This window comes from Chelonia mydas, chromosome 2 (assembly GCF_015237465.2).
Source record: "Chelonia mydas isolate rCheMyd1 chromosome 2, rCheMyd1.pri.v2, whole genome shotgun sequence".
Classification (NCBI taxonomy): domain Eukaryota; kingdom Metazoa; phylum Chordata; order Testudines; family Cheloniidae; genus Chelonia; species Chelonia mydas.
In genome coordinates, this window is record NC_057850.1 from 149,667,815 (window position 1) to 149,689,162 (window position 21,348).

Sequence of the window (21,348 nt, forward strand, 5' to 3'; positions counted from 1 at the left end):
CGTGATCCTGGAGGGGATACCTGAAAAGAGTTTCGTCTGCATGAAGTGCCGCCTGGTAGAGCTGATGGAAGAAAAGATCCGAGGACTGGAGATGCAGGTGGAAACTCTGGTTGAGTTTAGAATGGGGTTCGAGCGGATGATGGAGCAAAGACATGAGGAGGCTGAAGGGAAAAGCTCAGACTTGCAGATGGAAGCAGGACCAAATAACTCTGAGGGGAGTCTTCTAGGTGAGGGAAGTGGACAGTGGAATCCTGTGACTAAGAGAACCAGGCAGAGGAAAAGACGGGCTAGTGAAGCAGAAATAGAGCTCAGGAACAGGTTTGTGGAGTTGGGAAAGGAAGAAGGGGCACAGCAGGTGATACTGAAGGTGAGAGGGCAAGGAAGAAGAGAAGAGCAGCTAGTCCTATAGGAAGAGGGGACGAGTCAATGGAGATAACACCAAATATGAGCCTGAGGGGGATATGGGATGGGTTGCAGAGGATTGCAAGGGACAGTAGGAATCAAGAGGACTAGCAGCCAGAGGGAACAGGGGATAGACCGGAGAATCGCACCATCACCAGGAAAAGGCAGGACTGTGTGATTGGGAACTCCTTACTGAGAAGAATAGACAGGCCTGTAACCACAGCTGATCCAGAGAACAGAAGGGTGTGCTCTCTGCCAGGGGCTAAGATACGGGATGTGGACCTGAGGCTGAAGAGGATCCTAACGGGAGCGGGAAAGAATCCACTGATTGTCCTTCATGTGGGAACAAATGATAGGGCTAGATTCTCACTGGAACATATCAAGGGAGACTATGCCAGGCTGGGGAAGACGCTTAAGGAAATCGAGGCTCAGGTGATCTTCAGTAAAAAGAAAAGGAGTACTTGTGGCACCTTAGAGACTAACCAATTTATCTGAGCATAAGCTTTCGTGAGCTACAGCTCACTTCATCGGATGCATACTGTGGAAACTGCAGAAGACAGTTTCCACAGTATGCATCCGATGAAGTGAGCTGTAGCTCACGAAAGCTTATGCTCAAATAAATTGGTTAGTCTCTAAGGTGCCACAAGTACTCCTTTTCTTTTTGCGAATACAGACTAACACGCCTGTTACTCTGAAACCTGTGATCTTCAGTGATATTCTGCCTGTTCCTAGAGAAGGGCAACAAAGGTGTGACAAGATTATGATGATCAACAGATGGCTCAGGCAGTGGTGCTGTAAGGAGGGCTTTGGGATGTCTGGCAACTGGGAAGCATTCATGGACAGAGGACTGTTTTCTCGGGATGGACTTCACTTGAGTTGGGAGGGAAATAGACTTCTAGGATGGAGGCTGGCACAACTGATTAAGAGAGCTTTAAACTAGGAATTTGGGGGAGATGGTTGGGAGATGTCCAGGTAATCGCCATGCCGGATTTTAACATTGAGAGGAAAGAAAACAAAGTAAGAATGGATACAGCTGTGGGAGAATGGACATAAGGAGGAAGGGTAGTGTAGATACCAGTCTAATAGGTGATACTGGCACTAGAATGTCTGTGCCTAATCGGGTAAAGAATGTGAGCGAAGCCAAACAGCAAAAATTAAGATGTTTGTGCACTAATGCGAGGAGCCTAGGTAACAAAATGGAGGAACTAGAGCTGCTGGGGCAGGAAGAGAAACCAGATATTATAGGGATAACAGAAACATGGTGGAATAGTAGTCACGACTGGAGTATGGGTATTGAAGGGTATATGCTTTTTAGGAAAGACAGAAATAAAGGCAGAGGTGGTGGAATAGCATTGTATATCAATGATGAACTAGACTGGAGACAAATAAGTGATGGAATGGATAAGATAGTCAGTCTGTCTGGGCAAAAATCACACTGGGGAAGAAAGCTGCTAGAGCCTCCCCTGGGATAGTGCTTGGGGTGTGCTATAGACCACCGGGATCCGATTTGAATATGGATAGAGACCTCTTTAATGTTTTTAATGAAGTAAATATTCATGGGAATTGTGTGATCATGGGAGACTTTAACTTCCCAGATATGGAGGACAAGTGCTAGTAATAATAATAGGGCTTAGATTTTCCTGGCTGCGATAGCTGATGGATTCCTTCATCAAGTAGTTGCTGAACCAACAAGAGGGGATGCCATTTTAGATTTGGTTTTGGTGAATAGTGAGGACCTCATAGAAGAAATGGTTGTAGGGGACAACCTTGGTTTGAGCGATCATGGGCTAATTCAGTTCAAACTAAATGGAAGGATAAACAAAAATAGATCTGTGACTAGGGTTTTTTATTTCAAAAGGGCTATCTTCAAAAAATTAAGGAAATTTGTTAGGGAAGTGGATTGGACTGAAGAACTTGTGGCTCTAAAGGCAGAGGAGGCCTGGAATTACTTCAAGTCAAAGTTGCAGAAACTATCAGAAGCCTGCATCCCAAGAAAGGGGAAAAATTCATTGGCAGGAGTTGTAGTCCAAGCTGGATGGGCAGGCATCTCAGAGAGGTGATTAAGAAAAAGCGGAAAGCATACAAGGTTTGGAAGATGGGAACGATCAGCAAGGAAAGCTACCTTATTGAGGTCAGAACATGTAGGGATAAAATGAAAAAGGCCAAAAGCTATGTAGAGTTGAACCTTGCAAAGGGAATTAAAACCAACAGTAAAAGGTTCTATAGCCATATAAATAAGAAGAAAACAAAGAAAGAAGAAGCGGCTAAACACTGAGGATGGAGTGGAGGTTAGGCATGGTTCAATCTCTAAACAAATACTTTGCCTCAGTCTTTAATGAGGTTAATGAGGAGCTTAGGAATAATGGTAGGATGACAAATAGGAATGAGGATATGGAGGTAGATATTACCAGTTCCGAGTTAGAAGCCAAACTCGAATAGCTTAATGGGACTATATTGGGGGGGCCCAGATAATCTTCATCCAAGAATATTAAAGGAACTGGTACATGAAATTATTAGCTAAATTGGAAAAGATGGGGATCAATATGAAAATTGAAAGGTGGATAAGGAACTGGTTAAAGGGGAGACTACAATGGGTCATACTGAAAGGTGAACTATCAGGCTGGAAGGAGGTTACTAGTGGAGTTCCTTAGGGATCGGTTTTGGGACCAATCTTATTTAATCTTTTTATTACTGACCTCGGCACAAAAAGTGGGAATGTGCTAATAAAGTCTGCGGTTGACACGGAGCTGGGAGGTAGTGCCAATACTGAGAGGGATCGGGATATCATACAGGAAGATCTGGATGACCTTGTAAACTGGAGTAATAGGATGAAATGTAATAGTGAGAAGTGTAAGGTCATGCGTTTAGGGATTAATAACAAGAATTTTAGTTAGAAGCTGGGGACGCATGACTTGGAAGGAACAGAGGAGGAGATGGATCTCAGACTATTGATTGATCACAGGATGACTATAAGCTGCCAATGTGATATAGCCGTGAAAAAAGCTAATGCGGTCTTGGGATGCATCAGGCGAGGTATTTCCAGTAGAGATAAGGAGGTGTTAGTACCGTTATACAAGGCACTGGTGAGACCTCATCTGGAATATTGCATGCAGTTCTGGTCTCCCATGTTTAAGAAGGATGAATTCAAACTGGAACAGGTACAGAGAAGGGCTACTAGGATGATCCGAGGAATGGAAAACCTGTCTTCTGAGAGGAGACTCAAGGAGCTTGGCTTGTTTAGAGCCTAACCAAAAGAAGGTTGAGGGGAGATATGAGTGCTCTCTATAAATATATGAGAGGGATAAATACCGGAGAGGGAGAGGAATTATTTAAGCTCAGTACCAATGTGGACACAAGAACAAATGGATATAAACGAGTCATCAGGAAGTTTAGACTTGAAATTTCTAGCCATCAGAGGAGTGAAGTTCTGGAATAGCCTTCCAAGGGGAGCTGTGGGGGCAAAAGACATATCCGGCTTCAATACTAAGCTTGATAAGTTTATGGAGGGAATGGTATGATGGGATAGCCTAATTTTGACAATTAATTGATCTTTGACTATTAGCAGTAATATGCCCAATGGCCTGTGATGGGATGTTATATGGGGTGGGATCTGAGTTGCTTTCCTGGGTGTCTGGCTGGTGAGTCTTGCCCACATGCTCAGGGTTTAGCTGATGGCCATATTTGGGGTCAGGAAGGAATTTTCCTCCAGGGCAGATTGGCAGAGGGGGGTTTTCGCCTTCCTCTGCAGCATGAGGTAGGGGTCGCTTGCTGGAGGATTCTCTGCACCTTGAAGTCTTTAAACCACGATTTGAGGACTTCAATAGCTCAGACATTGGTGAGAGGTTTGTTACAGGAGTGGGTGGGTGAGATTCTGTGGCCTGCGTTGTGTAGGAGATCAGACTAGATGATGATAATGGTCCCTTCTGACCTTAAAGTCATGATTCTATGAATCTAGATTGGGGCTCTCACTTGGGTCCCTTTCAGACACAAGGTCTTTGGTCTATCCAAAACCTAAAGCCAAATGTCAGGGAGCTTTGGGCTATCTATTTGGCTCACATGGCATTCCTGCCATGTATCAAGTGGTAGAATTTGTTGGTGCTCACAGACAATGACCATGTTTTGTGTAAACAAAGTGAGTGTGCACGGGTGGAGGGGGGGAAAGGCATTTGACAAAGTTACGCCAAGAGATAATCCTGCTTTGGAATTTCTGCATCACCAGTTTCATCAACCTGAAAGCTGCTTATTTACCAGGGATTCAAAATGCTCTGGCAGATCATCTAAGTAGGTCATTCACAAGACACCATGAGTGGTCTTTGTCCAGATGTGACCCAGGTCCATTTTCCAGCTGTGGGGGACTCCCTAAGTGGACCTATTTGCAATAAGAGCAAACACAAAATGTCATCAGTTATGTTCCTGAGTGGGCCACAGCTTTTGACTTTACTACCCATATCGGTCAGACCTCCACTGTCACTCCTGTGGGATGCGGATGTGATCTCCCAGGACAGTGGCTGACTCCTTCATCCCACCTGACAGCCTGGATGCTTCGTGGCTGACACCCTTGGAAGGAAGGTGTTCTAAGGGAGTTCAGACAGTTCTTCGAAATTAGAAGTCTTTGACTAGGACTACTTATTTGCTAAGTGAAAAAGATTCTCCATTTGGTCCAGAAAGAAGGATGTTTCCCTGGCTCGGTCTTTTATTCAGGATATATATTGGACTATCTCTTTTATCTGAAACAACAAGGGTCAGCTGTTAGGTCCATCAGAGTCCACCTAGCTGCTGTCTCAGCTTCCACCCTCCCATGGATAACCAATCGCTTTTTCCCAATCATATGCCCAACAGGTTTCTGAAAGGGTTAGACAGATTATATCCACATATATGCAGCACAGTCCCTCCACGGAAGTTAAATTTAGTTCTAGAAAAATTGATGGGGTCCCCACCTTTGAGCTGCTAGCAACCGTTTCTCTGTTACACCTTTCTATGAAGATGGCTTTTTTGATTGCTGTTACCTCGGCCAGGAGAGTATGGGAATTGTGAGCCTTAGTATCAGAACCTCCTTTTATGGTCATCTTCAGAGACAGTTTTCCTTCGACCTCACCTGAAGTTCCTGACTAAAGTAGTTTCCAGTTTTCACATTAACCAAGCGATTAATTTACTGGCTTTCTTTCCAAAATCTCATTGCAATAAAAGTGAGAAAAAGCTTCATACTCCAGATGTTAAAAGAGCTTTGGCTTTTTGCCTAGATTGGATTTAGCCATTTAGGTCTTTGTCACAACTGTTCATTGCAGTTTCAGACAGAATAAAGAGCCACCCAGATTCTACCGAAAGGATGTCTTCTTAGATTTCCACCTTTATTTATCTGTGCAACTGTGACATCCCCCAGGGTACAAGCTGGACTTTTGAACAGTGGTGTCCCCTTAATTCTCCAAATCAGGGCGTCTCTTACACTGATTTGCTAGTAAAAGCAGCCTCCCCAGGCTTTGATCTCACACAGCCATCAGCATGTTAAGATACTCTCAAAATTATACGAATGCTCTCACAGCCACTCATGAACAGATATAGGGCAACATCTACATATTCCTCAGTCCCAGCTTTGCACCCCAGAAATATGCGTCTTACACAGCTCAAGACCCTTTTGGGCAGTGCAGGCTCATAAATCTGTCATTTTATCAAAGAAAATGAATATGCACCAGCCCTTGTGCATATCTGAGCAGAGATTCTCCAAACACTTTAATCAAAACACACTGATTTAGATAAAAAAATAAAACAAGTTTATTAACTAAAGGAAGATTTTAAGTGATTATAAGTGATAAAAGTGTATAAATCAGATTTGGTTACAAAAGAAGTAAAAGATAAAATCGGAAGCTGTTTCCTAAACTTTATCAAGCTAAGATTTGAAGGAAACAGCTCTTCTCACCCCTCTTGATGTTGCATCAGTTTATAGTTCTTAGTACACTGGCTGGATTCCCTTCCCAGCCTGGGACCAATCTTCCCAGTTCAAAGTCTTTCAGCCAATCTTATTTCAGTAAAGATGGGGGAAGAGAGAGCTGGCCTGGGGCCTTTCTTCCCCCTTTTTATATCCTGACCCTTTTTACTGGAAAAGTCCTTGTTCTGTCCTGGGGTCAGGCAGTTCCATGGCGAATGTGAGCTGCCGACTGTCCTTCAGGTGAATAATAAATTTCTTGATTACAACTCCCCTGCTGGTGAATGGCCAGTTAAACAGTCACTGGTCTCTTAGCACGTAGCTGGGTGTTGGCCACCCCTTTCTTGTCTCTGAAGAGCTAGACTGTGGACGTTCCCCAGAATTACAACATGTTCCAGTAACAAACGTATAGCGAAATCTCATGTTTCCATATACAATGTTGATACACACATTTTAACAGAACGTTAATATTCAGAAGATTATGATTTTTCTAGTGATACCTCACAAGGCATACTTTGTACAAGATTTATCATAATTTTGACCATAATAGTGTAGACCGCCATAGCTACCAGCTGGCTGATATCACACCCCTGGTTAGAGTGTTGGCCCATTCGATTAAGTCTTAGGCTACTTCCTCTGTCTTTCTGGCTCATGTGCCCATCTAGGACATTTGTAAGGCAGCAATCTGATGCTCTGTCCCTATGTTTGTCCCTCACTGTGCCATATTTCATCAATCTAAAGACAATGCCAGATTTGGATGGGTGGTCCTGCAGTCCCTGTTCAAGTAGACTCCAAGCCCACTTCCTGTTCAAACTGCTTGAGAGTCACCTACAGCTGAATGGACATGTGAAATCACTCAAATTAAAAATGATTACTAACCTTTTTTTATAACTGATACTCTTCAAAATGTGTTGCACATGTCCATTCCATGACCTTTCCCACTTCCCCTCTATTGGCGTCTATATGGTAGAAAGAAATAACAAGCGCCATGGATAGCTCCACCCGTTATGGCTCTGTGTAGTGGTGTGAGGCAACAGAGGTCACTTGTGCCGCCCTGACAGGTACTGCTGAGGGAAAAATCTCCAACTGTGTGTGAGGCATGCACACATCTGTAGTGAAATGGACATGTGCTACACGTCTTGGAAAAACAAGAGTTACAGGAAAAGGTTGGTAACCGTTTCTTGTGGCTGAAATATTCCTCCATAACAGGACACATACCTAGACTGTATCAGAGAAATTTGAAGCACAACTCAAATACAGGAGGATCCTGCTGTCAGGAAAATATAGTTTAAGCATTTGAATGTAGGAGTTTGCCAGTGTGGAAATGTTCCATGGGGTACATTCTTCAATGCTCTGTTTTACTTGAATGTTTACTTGATCAGTTTCCCTGCTCTTTACTGAATCTTCTCCACTGTTTTGAGATTCTGTACTGGAGTGACCAGAACCTATGCATTTTGCTCTAGGTGCCTCTGCTAAATATTGTGCTCAATGATTTATTCTTCTTTGAGTGTTGGTTCCTATGTGTATTCCACTGTGGGTAAACGTGCGCTTCATGCTCTTTGAGACCAGTGAATTCTTTCAAGTAGTGTCCATGGGTCCACACCTCTACTCTCCTTGTGCTCCACTCCAAGGGTAAAAGGATGGACCAGACCAACCACCTCTCCAGTTCCTTCTTACCACAGCATGGCCTGGATCGGAATCCTCCAGTGTCTGGAGCTGACACTTTCTATTCTTTTTGTAAATATTCAAAGTTATATATATTATTATTTATTTTTTGTTTGTGGTTTGCTAATTCCCTAGTTAGTGTTAAAATCCCCACCCTGGGGAACACTCCTAGTTCTCCTGGTGTGGGATTTAGATTATGCCCAGTATACTGGCCTTCAAAAACTGCACCTCCTGCCCTGCTCCTTTTTGGTCACCAAGAACCATTGCATTGCCTCTGCTGCTTCAGAGAAGCTCATATCTCTGCCAAGCGTAGTATCTGTTGCTCTTTTCCAGCAGCGTACCCGAGTCAGACCCAGGCCAGGGAGATCCCCCTGTACATCAGGCAGAGTTGGCAAGGAGCATGCCCCTAGTACTAGGAAAGGACCCCTTTGGCTGGTCCCCCTCATGAGAGTAAAGGGCACTCTCTTAAACATAAACCCAGATCTTCTTCTAGATTCACTAAGAGGAGAGATCCCTCCCTGTCAAAGTTGGGTGAGCCTTCATGTCCAAGCCATAAGGAGTTAGGTCCTCCTAAGCCACATGGTCATGTTCAAAAGAGGTATAGGAGCAAGACGCCTTTGGTACCAGGCTCTGCATTGACTTTGACACTGACTGCAGTGCCACCTAAAATGAAACACTGGGACTCTAAGGACCAGGAACTGCCAGTATCATCATCAACCGTGTGGTCAGAGACTCCTTCGCTGACGGTACTGTCACGGCCCCATAAAGAACTGCTGTCTACACCTACTCTGATGGTATGGACTGACAAGACGCAACTTCTGAATGTTCCGGTGACTTATACCAGTCCAGACAATATCTTAATCTTCCCAGACCCACAATCTTTCTTGATATTGGGACCAGTCCTCACCAGGGAGATAAAAATGCTTACAGGAATCTAGGATTCCGGAAAAAACCTATCCCCATCCCATCCACTATCCACAGTCTCCTCTCAGTGATGCCGATAGCAGTACAATGCAGCTGGATCCAATCTTTTCATCTTTCGGAAAGTCAGATGTATCAGTGGAACTGCTTCTCCGCCACCTAAGGAATTCAGACCAGAAATGGGATTGAGAATCTCCTGGAACCAGGTTTGGCCACCCAGGAAGGAACTTCCTCCTCGGGACCAGTGTGTACCCAATGCCACCACAATCCGCCTTTTGATTCCTCATACTGTCCTTATTTGGGACCCTTACACATGTTCCCTGGACTCTGTCCATTCCAACAGGTAATCTTATCACCATTCTCTTCCAAGATGTCAGTCTGAAACCACTGAGCCCATAGAAAAAGGAGAAGATGAGCTGGATCTGCCAGTTCCACTGGGCTCTGTCATGGTAGTCACCCAATGAAGCAGTCACTCCAGCCTCTCCACCTCCCCCAGATGATTATAGACAGTTTCAGGAGCTGTTATGGAGAGGTGGAAGAACTCCAGATCTCCCTAGAAGAGATCCAGGACCCCCAGCATAAGCTCCTGGATATCCTGCAACCTGCGGGCTCCAATCAGGTTTGCACACCCAGTAAATAAAGTTGTTAGAACTGACAAGGGTTGTGTGTCACACACTAGCTACCTGTGCCCCCCTCCAAGTGGTCAGAGAAGTGATACTTTGTCCTCGCTAAAGGAGGGGAGTTCTTCTTATCCACCCTGCTGCAAACTCCTCAGTGGTCCAGGTGGCCATGCAAAGATCCAGACAACACCTAAGGGCCATCCCTGCAGATAAGGAGGCCAAGTGTCTCAGCCTTCTGGGAAGGAAGATGATTACATCTATCAGCCTGCAGTTTAAAATCTCAAACTATCAAGCCTTTCTCACCAAATATAATTTCCTGAATTACTCTAAATTTCTAGACTTTAGGGACAAGTTGCCCCGGGAGGACAGGGTTTAGTTTCAAACTCCTATTGGTGGGGGCAAACTGCTGGCCAGAACCTCTTTATAAGCTGCAGTCAATGCAGCTGATACAGCATCAAGAGCAACGACAGCCACCACTGTGATGTGACAGGAATAATGGCTGCACTCTTCGGGGTTTCCCCAGGGATGTTCAAAACACTGTATTACCTTTCTGTGAGACTCATCTTTTCAATGAGAAGATGGACAAGTGTTTGCACGTGTTGAAAGACTCAAGGGCAACTCTCTGTTTCCTGGGCATATATGCACTTGCCCCAAAGAAAAAATACTTTTAACAACCCTATAAACCAAGGCCCTTACCTCAATCCTTCTATCACCAGTGCTCCTATGAGCCACCCTGCAAATGACAGAAAATGTAGAGGCCAAGATACCCTGTGACTTCCACTTCAACCATGGCTACTCAACCTCACATTCCAGCCAAGGGATGTTTTTGACAACTTTTAGAGAGTTGCAAACCAGTATCAATGGCATCTCTACCTAATTCTGAGATCCATTTGGGGGGACTCCTAGCAAAATTTCCCCACAATTGGGCAACAATAATAGACACATGGGTGCTGGATATCATCCGTTCTGGCTATACCATCAAGATTCTCTACCCACCTCTTCCAAAACTCATTTCTCTGTCCCTTTTCAAGGACCACTCTCATGAAAGGCTCCTCCTTCAGGAGGTATAGTCTCTTCTCCAACAGGGAGCAATATAGCAGGTACCCCCTCAATATTGGGGTTCTAGTTGAAATATTTCCCAAGAAGAAAGGAGGCTGGAGACCCATTTTTGACCTGTGTCAACTCAATGCTTTTATTTGCCAACTGAAATTCTGCATGGTTACATTGGCATTGATAATACCATCTGTCAAAAAAGGCTCAGGGTTCATGGCTTTTGATATGAAAGGTGCATACTTTCTTGTAGAAATTCATCCCTCCCGCAGATGATTCCTCAGGTTTGTGGTGGGCCCCCACCAATACCAATACAGGGTGCTCCCCTTGGGTTTAGCTGCAGCTCCCAGAGTTGTCACAAAAGTGTTCTCAGTATTTGTAGCACAGCTCAGATGAGGCGGCTCCTCCACCTTCCTGTACTTGGAAAACCAGCTTCTGACTGGCAGGTCTTGCCTGGAAGACTTAATGACAACCTCGTCACTGCTCCACCTTCTAGCGTCTCTGGTAGTTTGCGCAAATGTGGGGAAGTCTACACTGACTCCAATGCAGACCATAGAATTTATAGGAGCAACATTGAATCTAATCAGGGTGAAGGCCTATGTCCCCATGGATAGATTTCATGCCAGGGGTGCTCTGATAGATCTAGTTATGCATAGCCCTTGAACATCAGTTCAGATATGCCTAACTCCCCTGGGCTATATAGTGTCATGTATTTATGCAATGCTATTTGCTAGACTCCTCCTCCATTGCCTAGAGACTTGGCTCCAAACAGTGTATAGACGAAGCAAGCACAGCATGAATACTATAGTGATAATTCCTTCCGCTCCGGTATGGTGGAGTGACCCTGGACATGTGTTCATGGGAGTTCCGTTTCTAGCCCCCACACCCAACAAGACAATAATTACAGATGCCTCTATGATGGGCTGGGGAGCCCACATGGACAATCACATAGAGCAAGGCACTCTGACACCTTGGGAAGCCCAAATGCATATCTTCTGGAACTGAGAGCTGTACGAGAAGGTTGCAAAACATTCCTGGTATTCATACTATCCCATCCCATCCTGATAATGTTGGAAAACATAACTGCCCATTTCTATATAAACCAGCAGGCAGGTGCATGCTCTGTCCCCCTCTGCATGGAAGTGGTGTATACAGAGCCACATCGCCCTATTGGCACTGTACTTCCCAGGTACCCAGAATTCACTGGCAGGCAGCCTCAGCGGACATTTCACCATCAACATGAGTGGCAATTACATGATTCAGTAGTAAACAGCATTGTCACTCATTGGGGAACCCCCACTTAGGACCTATTTGCCTCGTAGACAAATGGGAAGTGCAACATATATAGCTCCAAGGGAGCTCAAGGTCAGTACTCCGGGGCGATGCTCATTTCCTACCTTGGACTGATCACTTCAGTTATGCCTTCCCTGTCAGCCCACTACTACGTCAGGGTCTGCAGAAGATTTGACTATACAAGGCACATTGCTCCCAGATGGCCCAGACAGTTCTGATTACCAAGCCTCCTACAAATGTCGTCCCTTCTGCCCATCAGCATTTGGACCTTTCCGGATCTTTTGATCCAGAAAAATGGTAGGGTTAGGAATCCCAACTCTGATACTCTTTATCTCACAGCTTGGTATATGGATGGATGTTGAACCAATAATGTTCCTGCCTTGAAGCTGTGCAAAACATACTTCACCAGAAAATGTTACCTAGCCAAATGGAAAAATTTCTCTGCCTGGGCCCAGTAAAACCATGTATCTTCAGAGACAGTCCAAAACAGCGGGAATATCTGTTATCTTCTTACTCTTAAAATGGCAGGCCCTTCCCGTAGCTCACTGTGGGTTGACCTGATGGCGATTAGCACGTGTTATTCACCATCAGATGGTACTCAGTCTCTCCCTACTGCCAATTTGGTTCAGTCACCCCTTTGAGTGAGTGGTGTTGCGACCTGTTGCACAGGGTTACCACACCACTCAAATTTGGCCTGGCCGCCCCTCCATCTGGCATAACAGAGGGGCACCCGGGCCATATTTGAGTGGCATTGAGACTCCATGTTGCAATGCCATTATTAGAAGACTCGCCGCTCCTCCCTTAGAAAGTTTGACGAGGGGCACACCTCTCAGTTGAGACCCCTGCTTTCTGAGCAAAGAATTAAATGCATTAAAACAAGCTAAAACAAAAGTGGCATTAATTTACAAATCCTGTCTATAAAATAAGATGATTTTGATAAAACGCAGAGAGATGGGGTGGTTTGTTTACACGGCTCAGCAGGAAAGAGACATAAAAGATGTTTTGGTTTTGGCAAACAACAAACTTTATTTTATATTCAGTTCTCAGATCGCTGACTCTGAAAGTAGATTTAAAAGGGGAGTTGAATAATCATCCCATCTACTGCATATGCCCCAAAGTACCCTTAACTGGTTTTCTCTGTGAAGATACTAACAAAGGATCAACTCCTGCAACACAACGGAGCATCAAGTTAAACTTCATGAGTAGTGTTAACAAAGCCAATGATTAGCGTAAAAATAGTAGTCACTATGCCAAAAGAAAGAAGATACGGTCCAGATACATTACTAGGACTTCTGGGTGATTTTAATCTAGCTAACTTCAGTATTAGAGTGTCTCAAGTGCCAGGATTGGAAATCTGCTAAATAGGTTTAACAGCTGAAATCATCATGAGAATGAGAACAAAGACACCTGGAGCATTCATGATCAAATAAGATGGCATTTATTTAGAAAAGTTATTGTCCTTTACAAAATGCCAATGGAAGAGCAACCGAATGGGGTGTGTTTCCTTTTAACTACAGCAGACAGCAAGCAGAAATGACTGCTAGGTAGCCTGTCCCTTTTTTATACCCTTGTTTAGGGGCATAAGGAGTTAGGAAGCCTAGATGCAGACACTGCAAAGCAGGAAATGTCAATTTCAGGTGTATTGAGGCATTTACCAGGAGTGGGGATCCACACAGATAATGCTTGAAGAATGGATTCTTTCTGTACAAAATGCTTTATTCTGAAATATTCTCCTTCAAATCAGTAGGTAAATATCAGTTTTAGCTAATCATGCATCTCTATATCTGGGAAGTGATCAGATAATTTCTTGACTGAGTCTTTTGGCACTTAAGAGATTTCAAGAATATTTTACTGCATACACCTGAATATCTGTGTTCAATACATCTGATAGATAATTTAACATCCTGACTCTCAATGTGTATAGAAGACAGTTATTCATAGATTCTAAGGCCAGAGGGTCCATTATGACCCCTCGAATAACACAAACCATAGATTATCACCCTATTTCTGCATCAAGCCCATCACTTCATGAGTAGTGTTTGCTCGGAAAGAATTAACCCTGTAATGTTCCAACAAGAACGTTTGTCCTCCTTTATTGTAAATGAAGTATTCCTACTAGAAATTTGAAATTTTTTTATGCTTTTCACCCACCTACTGACCAATCACACCCACAAATCATATTCTGTATTTCCATAGTAAAATTATTAACAAAGCTAGATGGACTAAAAATTTTTACCTGTTTTCAAAACTGGAAATACAAACATGCCACCTCATAAGTGAATCGCCAGCTGGTTGCTTGAAAACTAGAACTGTTTGTTGCAAGCTTGACTAGTCTAAAACTGGTTTTATATTCAGATAAACAATGCTTCATTAGTATTGATGACCAGTGTGTGAATCTTATCAAAGATTTTTTAAATGGCCAAATACAGTAGAACAAAGATTCTAGCACCAGAATGGCATTTCAGAACTCAAATATCTTTTTAATTGTCCACGTCTATGAAAAAAAAAAAGATTGGAAAATTGTGGTTTTCAGCCTTCTGTTTATCTGCTCTGCCTATGCCAATCCTTGCTTATGTTCATGATGATATACTCTCAGTATTACAGTGCGGGAATGATTGGTTCAGGAAACTGTGGGCTCACTGTACAATATTCTTCATCAGTTTTAATTTTACTCATGGCGCCAATGCAGTAAAGCACTTAAGTACATGCTTAACTTTAAGCAGGTGAGTAGTCCCATTGCTTATCCACTAGATCCCTTCCTTTTTTAAAAAGACCAACCAAAGGGTGTCACCCTATCCCTGTGACCCTTCATTCCAGTTTCAAGTGGTGGGAGGGCTGTTCTCTGTCCCATGATATAATCTGGAAAGGAGGGAAGGCACACAGCCTGTTCCGTCTAGACTGCTCTTCTTGCGTATGCCTTCGCATCCTTTGGAGCAAGGCTCAAAGCTTTGTTTCCTTTTTAGTTTAGTTTGAGATGAGTGCTGTATGTGTGATTTTCCTTCCCAGTTGTTTGGGCTACCTGCTTACTATCCGTTCATGTTGCCAGTGCTCATAGGACATTGGAAGATTTTATAAACACTACTGTAATTACTGATAAATGAACATTAAGTTCCCATTTGGCTACACAGAGATGTGTAGTGAAGGAAATTTGTGTCTACTCTTTACTGGTGACCTCAAATGAAAATTTGTCAAAGCATTGTGGATCCAGACTGGTACCCCAGATTAGTGCTCTTCAGTTTGATGTTGGATCCTGTTATTTCACTTTGTAGGCTGGGAACACTGCAAAAAAAGTTTGTGTGTGTGGCGTAGGTTCTGTGCTCAAGAGTGACCTGTCTGCATTAGGCAGCAGTGCTTATGGGTCCAAGTGAGTCCTGTCTAGTCTCTGATGGGAGAAGTGGTGGCTGTGATGCAGGACTTTTGGACTGGGAAATTTCAAGTGGGAGAAAAATAGGGCTTGTTGTGAAACACGGAGAACTCTTCCACCCCCAGCCAAAAAAAGCAACACCAGTGGGCTATTGCTTTTGTTTTTCTGATCATCTTTGCTTTAAATCCTTATCTTGAGCTGGAATGAATGTTTGTTTAACTAAATGTAACAAACGCGGCATTGCTATATGGCATATTTTGTTTAATTATTACTGGATATTTAGATTTATGTTAATAGTTTACCTTCAGTTTAACATGGGAGTCACTTCCCGAGGGAAACTGAGGGCAATTTTTAAAAATTGTTGAATGTATTAATTTGAATAGGAGGGTAAGTGATTTTTTTGTGATATTCTAGAAAAACGTTCTACGCTAGCCGTGTTTGTATGCCAATAAAAGACTGTTTGTGTCAGAAATAATGAACTTGTTTTGTCTCCTAGGTTGGACTGGCTGTAATACCTGATAGCACAGCTGGATCTATTTTGTGTGCCATGAGTAAGCTCCTGGATCAAGCTTGCATGCTTAGTGAAAATCTACACAAATTTCTTGCCTCTTGCTGTTATAGTCTTCTTTACTTCCTGTTAACTTTAGACAAAGAGGATGCAGAACATGTGCAGAAGAGGTAATGCTTATTGTAAATGGCAGAGAATTTTTAAAATTTTCTTTAATTTAACATCTGTGTTTGAATACTTGTGACTTTTTTCACTTTGTGCTTTGGCCCCTGTTCGTGCTTATTCTGAAATAATTGTTGGATTTAGGAAAATCCCACCATATGTACGGTTAGCTGGAATTATAAAAAGTTATTTCAAAGCTTTTGCTTATTATAATTGTAGGTTATGTCAGAAAACAGTGTTCTGTCTTGGCACTGGAAAGGTAGGCATTCGTACCTTAATCTTTGGATTTAGCCTTTGGTTCATTAGGAACAGTGAAAGTGACACTTAAAATTCTTGGATTTAGAAAGTCATTGTTCTAAGACACTAGTGCTTTTAATTAGTCTATACTCTTAACTAACTAGAATATTGAGCTTTAGCAAAGCTGCTCAGACATGATTTTATAGAATTTGGAAATCAGTTTGACTAAAAAAGGCTAGATATATTTAAACCATGCAAGTATGTTTACCACTGTGGATGGAATGTATTTTTTTTAGAGAGACAAGATAGATGAGGTAATATCTTTTACTGGTGAAAGAGACAAGATTTTGAGCTTACACGGAGCTCTTTTTCAGGCCTGGGAAAGGTACTCAGAATGTCACAGTTAAATAGAAGGTGGAACAGATTGTTTGGCGTAAGTGATTAACACTCATTCAGGGTGAAGTGGCATGTTAACACCTCTTTAGTCATAGGCCAAAAAAGGAAGGTTATCCGGTTACAGATTGTTGTAATAAGCCTTAAATCCATGATTTTTAGTGTCTATCAGAGTTATGAATTTAAAATCCCAGGCTTGTCTTTTGAAGAGGTTGTGCAGGTTTCCTTTGAGGATGAGGACTGAGAGGTCAGATGTGCAGTGATTGTTTTGTGAAGAGTGCTTGCCCATGGCTCATATGGTGTTTTTGTTTCATTGTTTGTCTGTGTGAGTTCATTCAAGAGCATAGCAATTGTTTGGTTTCACTCACATAGTTGTCATAAGGGCATTTAGTGCACTGGATAGGGAACACCACGCTGTAATAGGGAAGTGCAGGACTCATGGATCTTGAAAGGTGTGTTGTGGAGGGTGTTAATAATCATAGCAGTGGAGATATGTCTGTGCATTTTGCATCTGTTGTTATAGCAGGGTCTAGTCCCGCTTTGAGTTGGTGTGTCCTGGTCTTTGAGGAGCTTGCTTCTGATGATGAGGTTGGGGGTTATTTGAAGGCCAGAAGAGGGGGTTCAGGAAAGATTTCTTTCAGGATGTGGCCCCCACTGAATATTGTTTATTGTAATTGTTTAATGATATCCTGAATAGGTTCCAGTGTGGGATGGTAGGTGACAACTAGGGGTGTGTGGTCAGAGGGTTTTTTCTTCACACATTGAAGCAAGTTCACTTGGGGTATTTGGGTGGCCTGTTCCAAGATGCAGTCTACTTCTCTGGGGAGTATCCTTGTTTGGTGAAGGTAGTTTTGAGTGTGTTAAGGTGTGTATCCTACATACTCTGTGCTTTCTGACTGCCTGACTGTAAATAACAGATTTCTTGGTGCGTTTGGGGTGGTTATTGGATCTGTGAAGGTAGGTATACTGATTTGTGTAGGGTCCCATTGTTGAAGCTGATTGTGGTGTTCAGGAAGTTGAGGCTGGTGTGGGAGTGTTCTAGAGAGAGTTTAATGGACGGGTGGTGGTTGTTAAAGGTGTGGTGGAAATCTATGAGGGAGTTTATGTTGTCAGTCCAGAGGATGAAAATATTATTGATGTATCTCTGGTATGTCACTGGTTTTGTGATGCATTTGTCCAGAAATTTGTCCTCAAGGTGGTCCATGAAGAGGTTGGCACACTGGGGAGCCATCCTAGTTCCTATGGCTGTTCCTGTGGTTTGGACAAAGTGTTTGTTGTTGAATGTAAAGTTATAATGGGTGAAACTTTGATGTTGATGAGGAGGAAACGGATGATGTTGACTGTGTGTTTGGGGTGGATATCCGAGGGTTGTCCGTTGTCGTATAGATATCTGGGGCAGGCAGCGATGCTCTCATTGTGAGGGTGTTGGTGTATTGGGAGGTGACATCCATCATGGCAAGGGTAGTGTGCTGAGAAAAGTTGTTAGTATTGCGGAGTTTCTGAAGGAAGTCAGTTGTGTCCTGCAGGAAACTAGCCCTTTGTGTGGTGAGTGATTTTGAGCATGGTTTCTATGAGTTCTGATATTCCTTTAGTAACCATGGCCAGATGTGGGTCTGCTTGGGTTCCCTTGATTGTGTATCTTGGTAAGCATGCAGAAGGTCCTTGGGGTGGGTCTGTGGGGGGTGAGGTTGTAGAGTTTCTGTTGGAGTTGTCTGGAGAAGGATTTGATGATATCCTTAAATTCCTGGGTGAATTGTGGTGTGGGGGGGTCTTCATTGAGTTCTTTGTAGTAAGTGGTATCGGAGAGTTGACAATTGGCCTTGTTAATGTAGTCACCACAGTTGAGGACTATTATAGCACCCCTTTTGTATGCTGGTTTGATCACTATCTGGGGGTGGTTGGATTTCAGGGACAGTATAGCTGTTCTCTCAGTAATGGAGAGATTGTGGTGGATGGGATGTTAACCGCTGTACAATAAAGAGAACAATTGTTCTCATATTATATAGTTTTTAGTTTTAGAATTTACATTAAAAACTGTAATGTAGGACCTAGTTATTAGTTTATGACTGATAAACACTTCATTGCAGACTGGATGTAAATTTGTATTCTCCTGTACTTGTTGTGTAACCCTTGTGGAATATTGTATTTCTCTAATACTCTCTCATGTGGATTCACTGCATCCCCATGAATTGCCATATGTGTATAGTTGAAAACAGCCTATCAGATCTATCAGTCTTAACTTTATGGGCACCTTGACTCGTGCAGATAAGGATACGGCCTGGGCGCACATTTCCAACACGCTTCTATTCTGCGCTTGAGAAATTGCCAGCTCTGTTCATTGGTTGTTATTTCCTCTCCCCAGGGACATGTTGTGGGGATCGTGTATTTCAGTGCTAGCTCTGGTGCCACGAGTGTTGAGGTTGATGCTGCAGAGTCTTCAAGTGAGCAGGGCCTGTCGGGAAGAACTGCCTGTCATTGGTCAGTTGCTGCGTTTGCTAATGCAGCATGGACAGCTCAGGAGTCACATGGTGACAAGTGAACTTCTTGTGCAACAGATTGTCAAGGATATTATGGTATGAAACTATTTTTTTCCCAGAAGACTTCAAGAATATCTTCTTCTAGCAGTGAGAATAAACCTCAACAACCCTAATCTGCATACAACACTCATTCAAATCACATACAAAAAAGGCACCCAGAATGTGGCTTGTGGAGTCCAAATTGTGGTCCATAGCTGCCTTTTGTGTGCCTTGACAGGGCAGCCCACAGAATAGGGGGGCACCTATGTGAACATGTGCTACTTCTCAGTGATGATCCTCACTGGCTGCTGTGTCATGCGGCATTCTCTGGGACTGCCAAAAGCGTGCAGTACGCCACTATCAATCAGTGTCAGGAAAGCCATTCCGTTGCTGCTGTGCAGATTTCTCTGCGTAAGCTCTCGCTGACAAGGAAGACCAACCTCTAAACTTGTAGCCATGGGGAACAGTGGCCAAGTAAAGGGGCCCTGGACACCAAAATCTATTGAATGGCAAAAGGCATCTGAGGTTGGTTATTTTCGTTACAGACAACAACTTGATATAGAAGGGACTACAGTGAAGGAGACAAACGAGGGTCAATCCATGAGTTTACACTAAAACAGTAAAACATTTGAGATTTGTCAAAAATAAGGAACCTGATAGTTTGTCACTGAGTTATAGAACAGCATCAAATTGGAACAAACTTTCCTAAAATATGTACAGCCACACTTCATTACCTGGGTGGGGGAGAAAGGGCAGAGACCCAGCACGAATCAGTGAAGCCTGTGGCTTAGCAAATCTTGAAAGAAGGGCTGTCTAATTGGGGAACATTGTGTAACTGCAAAACACTTACTGCTTCTGTTTGCTGAGTGGGCTGCCGCCAGGATTTCTCCGCAGTATTACTGTGCTTGTTTTGGGACTGTCGATCTGAAAAGCAGGTGTCTCAAATAGGTTACTTGTTTTGCTGGAGTGGGCTAGGATGTTCTTTAGCTTTAAAGACGGAGGGCAAATGTGGCTTTTTTAGACTTCAGTAGGTGGCTGTGCATTCCCCCAGGCCTAGCATGTCCACAGGAGCCAGTAAGGCTACAGCTACGCTTAGGGTGGCGTGTAGAATACAAGCACAACACGTGTAGCTAAACACCACAGTGAAAGGCAGGTTGTGTACTTGTCACTGCCGTGTGTAGCTACACCTGGCAGTGAAAGGCTCCAGGAGCAGGAAAGGCTCTGACAGCTCCAAGGAGCTGCTGGAGCCTTTGCCCGCTGCTTCCACACTGCCGGAGCCTTCCCTGAGACATGGGAGACTGCTGGGGCGTGTACTGTGCCGAGCAGTGCTCTGCTCTACTCACCTATACCATGTCTCACCATTCACGCTGCTCTGGATACCTGTGCTAGCGCGGCATGCAGTGTTACTTTCCACACCGCCCTCAGTGGAGATGTGCCCTAAAAGAGCCTCTGCCATATTCTGTGAAGAGAAGATGACAGACTTGGTTTCTGGGGTTTAACACCGTGGTATTTAAACCTGCTCGGCCAGAGCCTGTGGTGGTACACTCCCTGTGGGCATAACTAGTATGCTAGAGTATTCTCTACCCTAGAGCTCTCAGTGGTTCATCTAGGGCAGGGATTGGCGCGACCTCTGGCAAACGGCCCACCAGGGTAAGCCCCATGGCGGGCTGGGCTGGTTTGTTTACCTGCTGCGTCCGCAGGTTCGGCCGATCACGGCTCCCACTGGCTGCGGTTCGCCGGTCCAGGCCAATGGGGACTGTGGGAAGCGGCACGGGCCGAGCCATGTGCTGGACACCACTTCCTGCAGCCCCCAGTGGCCTGGAGCTTCAATTGGCCGAACCTGTGGATGCGGCAGGTAAACAAACCGGCCCGGCCCGCCAGGGACTTGGCCTGGCGGGCCGCAGGCCAAAGGTTGCCAATCCCTGATCTAGTGGTAGCCCTGGTGAGAATGTTTTTATAAAGCTCCTTACTGTAGACATGGCCAGTGAGTCTTCCAATCATTTCCACTAATGATTTGGAAATGCATTGTAAATTGCTGAATTGGAACTAAGCAAACAAACATGATTAAAATAGCATAGAGACTGCATAATGGTACACTCTGAAATAATTGCAAGTGAATGACACTTATCACATAAATTCACACACCCTTCATAGTATTGTAGAAATGATCTGTAGCTGATCTTGTAAAAAGTAATAAAGTTTTAAAATTATCATTTCACTAGAGCACTGTCTCTCTGCTAATGTTTCTTGAACTCCAAATGATGGCTTCTCCTTTTCTCAGTAATTACGTGGTGTGT

General features: G+C 43.8%; 1 protein-coding gene and 1 long non-coding RNA gene across 7 annotated transcripts in view; one reads left to right on the forward strand and one right to left on the reverse strand.

Moving 5' to 3' along the window:
- TEX10 (testis expressed 10) overlaps window positions 1-21,348 on the forward strand; it is a 122,190-nt gene that overhangs the window by 100,014 nt on the left and 828 nt on the right. For 5 of the 6 annotated variants that reach the window (XM_037893422.2, XM_037893425.2, XM_037893424.2 and 2 more), the window contains exons 13-14: window positions 15,732-15,913; window positions 18,898-19,108. In XM_037893422.2, the coding sequence (XP_037749350.2) occupies window positions 15,732-15,913; window positions 18,898-19,108 (393 nt within the window). Of the gene's footprint in view, window positions 1-2,896; window positions 2,903-9,080; window positions 15,914-18,897; window positions 19,109-21,348 lie in introns of those variants that run through there. The other variant, XM_043540332.1, reaches the window with a different exon arrangement.
- LOC122464604 lies at window positions 6,101-15,733 on the reverse strand. The gene is made up of 2 exons (XR_006288797.1): window positions 10,633-15,733; window positions 6,101-10,580 (listed from the first exon to the last, which is right to left on the reverse strand). It is a non-coding gene; the product is annotated as an uncharacterized LOC122464604 (long non-coding RNA).